Source organism: Amblyomma maculatum, chromosome 10, assembly GCF_055883805.1.
Source record: "Amblyomma maculatum isolate TAMU_Amacu chromosome 10, ASM5588380v1, whole genome shotgun sequence".
Classification (NCBI taxonomy): Eukaryota; Metazoa; Arthropoda; class Arachnida; order Ixodida; family Ixodidae; genus Amblyomma; species Amblyomma maculatum.
This window is the reverse complement of record NC_139353.1, coordinates 146,169,026-146,173,795: the sequence shown is the minus strand read 5'-3', so window position 1 is coordinate 146,173,795 and position 4,770 is coordinate 146,169,026. Positions and strand designations below refer to the sequence as shown.

The following is a 4,770-nucleotide window of genomic DNA, read 5'->3' as shown; positions in this document are numbered from 1 at the left end:
GCGCCCGAAGCGAGGTGGCGCTGTATGTACGCACCCGCGGAGTGCAATTTGTGTTCAATGTTGACCCTCCCCAGAGCACCACCACCGTGGTGCACAGCGCACCATTACTGGTTTGGGGGCAAACCCGGTGCTGTTTATCGAACGTGTTATTAGCGTTGCAGTTAGTTGTTATATTTAACTAGCATGCAGCGCCACTCCTGGAAGGTGAAGTACGAGCTATTGAAGCAGGCGTGGACTGCGATAGGATACTTTTTCCCTAGCTAGGACTTTTGCTTTTGTAGGTTGCTTTCTCGCTTGCGTTTGGCCTCACCGCAGTTTTCTCCTCCTGTGTTGTGTCACGCTAAAAAAATGTACTACATTTATGTGAAGTTCTTGGATGACATCAAGAAAGTGACAACGTCGCGGAATGTAAAAAACTTCCGCCCGCGCGACGTATTTGACTACGACCACTTGGAAGTGTACAGCGTTTTTTGGGAGGGTGACCAAAACACAAGCGGAGGATATTATGATGCTCAACTGCTCCATATGGCAGGTGAGTAGAATTGTCTTTTCTGGCATGAACCTGAACGGCAAAGCATTGTTCTGCCCACCATACCACTAGTGTTCACTCGGGACATAACCAACACAAAGAACACCCCTTGTGTCCCCCATTAGGACACTATCTGCTTCTTTATGTAGTGGAGACCATACCACTGTACCTTGTTGCTGTAACAGTTTGTAGCACTGTAAGGATAGGCGACTTGGATTTGTGCCACGTGGGCCCACAATTATCTACTTATAGTTATATATAATAGATAATTGTGCGCCTATGTGGCTCGCACTACCTTGCTACCGGAAAGGGGGGCGGGGGAATAGCAGCGCAATTACCTATTGTAGTGCTTCCTCCCTAAAATGCGCAACACAAGCAGTAGGAGCACAATAATCTATTATATTATATTCCCGCTTCCCCCCCCCCCCTCCCCAAATGCTGGCTCCCTCCCAGAATCGCGCACAATAATCTATTATATATCCCCCTCCCCTCTTTGGGGTAGGGCTACAGAACTCAGTTAACTATTCGAGAGAAAGAGAGAAGAAACACATACTCTAGGCTTTTGCCCTTTCCCTTTAAAAGGGAACCCAATCGACTTGTGGGTCTCATATAACCCCCTGTATTATAGCAGGTGTGGAGAGAGGGGCGTGGGAATGCAGTTATCTATTGTGGGCATAATCCTGATGCAGCCAGGTTGCAGCTGCCTTCCCAGAGAAGGAGGGACACATCTTTCAAAAGGGAGTCTAGTCTAACCATACATTGTCCCAAAGACGCGGGATCGAATCCCGGCCTCGGCGGCAGCTTTTCGATGGAGGCGAAAGGCAAGGCGCCCGTGTGCTGTGCGATGTCAGTGCACGTTAAAGAACCCCAGGTGGTCGAAATTACCGGAGTCCTCCACTACGGCGTCTCTCATAGCCTGAGTTGCTTTGGGACGTTAAACCCCACAAACCAACCAAACCAACCAACCATACATTGTGTGCATTATATATATAGGAACATTTTCACTTTTTTTTTTCATTTTCTCTCTGATGATGCATGATGCTCCCTGTGCTGAAATCCATTGCTGGCTAAGTGAGGTTGTAGTGGTTGTAGTAGGGGGCAGACGGCCGAATTGTTATCTGTTTTAATAGGAGAGCATTTTCTGCTGAAATGATGGAAATTGGTACATAGTAAATTGATTAAAAAATGGCAGTCCACTTGGAACACTAAAGGAAATAGCAAACTACACCACATAAAGCCACCACAAACATTCCAAAGAAGTGGAGTGGTTCTATGCTGTCTTCCTATACATAGTTTTCAAAGACGTCACCGGATGCCAGTCACAGGGCCTTCTGGGATACGTGGGCGCCATATTGAGGTGTACGGAAAGCCAGGCATGCGTGTCAACTCTACCTAGTTTGCATGTAAGACACCTGTTTCTACACAGCAAACATGCCGAATTGTGCCGTGTTTGGCTGCGGAAGCAGAAGCAAGTCCCGACGAAGGCCGGGAAGTGCACAGCCACGCCCAGGAATGTTCCCGTTACCGAAAATCATTACGTGGCAGTGCAAGCGCACGGAGACGCTCTCTGCAAAGCGCCGGAGCGTCTGGCTTGCCCGCCTGAACAGAACAGACCTATAAAATCTGGCCAACATCCGTGTATGCGGCCGTCACTTCGTTACAGGTAAGAAATGCACGAATCTACCGTGTGTAAATTAAATAGAACTCGTAACTTTTTGAGATCCTTCGTGCTTCCCCGCCAGCCGAAACGTTGCCTGATAGTGCAATGCCACGCTAATTTCATGCTGTCGCGCGTGACTAAACCGTTTATTCCCGATAAAAGTCACGTTTCTTCGGTAGCAAAGTGAACGTTGCTCTGTTTACTACTGCAGTAAACTCGCCGGTACTGAGTCGTGCTTTGATTGCAGCAGCGGTGGTGCATTGGCTTATTTCGGAATGCTGAGACATTGATTGCGGCAAAATCATGAATGTGTGGTTGCTTTCAGGCAAACCAGCCCGTCTCATGGACGAGACGAATCCGGACGGCGCCGAGCGTAGAGCTGGGCTATGGCGGCGGTGAACGTGTAGCTGGCGTAGCTGATGCGAGCGCCCGGTACGAGCGCGCCAAGCAACGCGCAGTGAAGACAGCGGTTGCACCCACAGCAGTCGCCACCGCTGCCCTCTCTCATGACAACGCGTTCGAAGATCACGAGTCCATGGAAGAAATCTGTCAGCAGGACGATGCCATGGAACAAAATGCCAGTACAGATTCGGATCCGGATCAATCCGCCGCGGCCGACTCCGAACAGAACCAAGCGGTAGCTCCAAGCAGTGCATTGAGCCTGAAGCAAACCAGAAGTAGGTTTGTGGCACAGTACGCTTTTCCCGCGGTTATGAATGTTGTTCACTTGTGCTAAAATTTGCTGCGCTGAGAGAGATGGTCATATTTCTGCTTTTCACATTGTTGCAGAAACTGCTGTTCAGACAGACCTCACAGGATACCAGACAACAGCACTGGAAGCTGACAACCATCATCTCTCGTCAGAGCTGCTCGTTTTGAGGAGCAAGAGCACAGATGTCTCCGAGGCATCACTGCGTCAAGATGCAGGGAAAGTTTCATTTTACACCGGGCTGCCAAATTTTGTAACACTCATGGCAGTTTTTGACATAGTCGGAGTTTCTGTGAGGCTATCATGCTCAACAGTGAGCCGAATTTTCGAAAAGTGGCTGCATGGGGCATTTTGGAGATTGAGGTCAGAGATTGCATGGCCGTCACGGCAGCTCTTGCAGAGCACAATGCCACAGGCATTTTATGATTCTTTTGGCAGCAAGGTAGCCATCATCATTGACTGCTTTGAGGTGAGAATTGAATGGCCATCTTCCCTCGAGCCTAGAAGTGAGACTTGGTCACAGTACAAGGGCAGCAACACTGCTAAGTACCTAATAGGAATTGCCCCACAGGGTGTAATTACCTTTATTTCAGAAGGCTGGGGTGGAAGGGCCAGTGATAAGCATATCACTGAAAACTGTGGTATTCTAGACAACTTAACGCAAAGAGATGTAGTCCTGGCAGATAGGGGCTTTGATATTGCAGACTCATTGGGTTTGTATTGTGCAAAACTGCACATACCTGCTTTCAAAAAGGGCAAAAAGCAGCTCTCAGCCATGGAAGTTGAAAGCACTCGAAGGCTGGCAAATGTTCGCATTCACGTCGAGCGAGTGATTGGCTTAGTTCGCAACAAGTATGTAATCATGAAGGATATTCAGCCAATTAACTTTGTGACAGCCAGGCCTGGGGACAAGTTCACACCACTGGACAAGATTGTGGCAGTCTGCTGCACTCTCACAAACCTTTGTTCCTCTGTGGTCGCCGCAAATCAAGAGGTGTAGGTTTTGGTGGGGCATATCGAATTAGTACAGAAGTGGAACCTTGCAATGGGCTCCTTTATCGTGCGTACAGAAACATGCAATATGGATAACATTTCTTTTTGTCTCATTGGAGGCAAAAATGGCTCCTTCCTAATATGGGTTTCATTGGGTGGAGTTGGGGTATGTGTGGTTTAACACTATGAACTTTGTTGCCAGATGGAAAGCAGCAGACAGTCTAATTTCTCATGACACAATCACTATACGGGATTGCTAGGTTAAACTGTCCCTTTTATTTGGTTTGGTTTATGAGGTTTGCCTCAGTCGAAACACGGCCAGGATTGAACCCGCATCCTTGGGATCAGTAGTCGAGCGCCCTAACCACTTAGCCACCGCAGCGGGCTTGTCCCTTTTATTTATTGGGCCTTGTACTGTGACCGAGCTTTATCCCTTCCCGACGCCATGCGCACAATATAAAAAACACAAATTGCACTAAGCTGCTACACTCGCAGTAATTTCTTTGTTTCAAACTAAATGACCGCTCCTCATGCTGAAGATGGGTTGCTTTACATTAACTAACAACATTCCTCGCAACTGCTTGTCATCGTGGCCTTCAACTAGTCATGAAGGCAAGGTTTATCACCCACAATATTTTATTATTGGTTTCAAGTGGCGTGCACATGTTAAAAACAACAGCTTATGTGTTGTTGGGTTTTATGGCACATATGCAACTCAGGCTATCATGTGCCAAATGCAGGGCTAATGTATTTGCATTGTGAGAACGAACTGAGATGTTTTAATATGTTACAATTTGCGCAGAAGTTCTGCTTCCTATAAAAACGTAAAAACACTGATTTCATCTAGTGCATTTACTTCTAGGAGTAACCTAGGATGCA

General features: G+C 47.6%; 1 protein-coding gene across 1 annotated transcript; it reads left to right on the top strand.

Moving 5' to 3' along the window:
• Positions 1–505: 505 nt before the first annotated feature.
• On the top strand, positions 506–4,241 carry LOC146177666 (uncharacterized). The gene is made up of 3 exons (XM_084581611.1): positions 506–532; positions 2,515–2,866; positions 2,979–4,241. Exons 1-3 carry the CDS (start codon positions 506–508, stop codon positions 3,896–3,898), a joined length of 1,299 nt encoding a protein of 432 aa, XP_084437737.1. The 3' UTR covers positions 3,899–4,241.
• Positions 4,242–4,770: the final 529 nt, after the last annotated feature.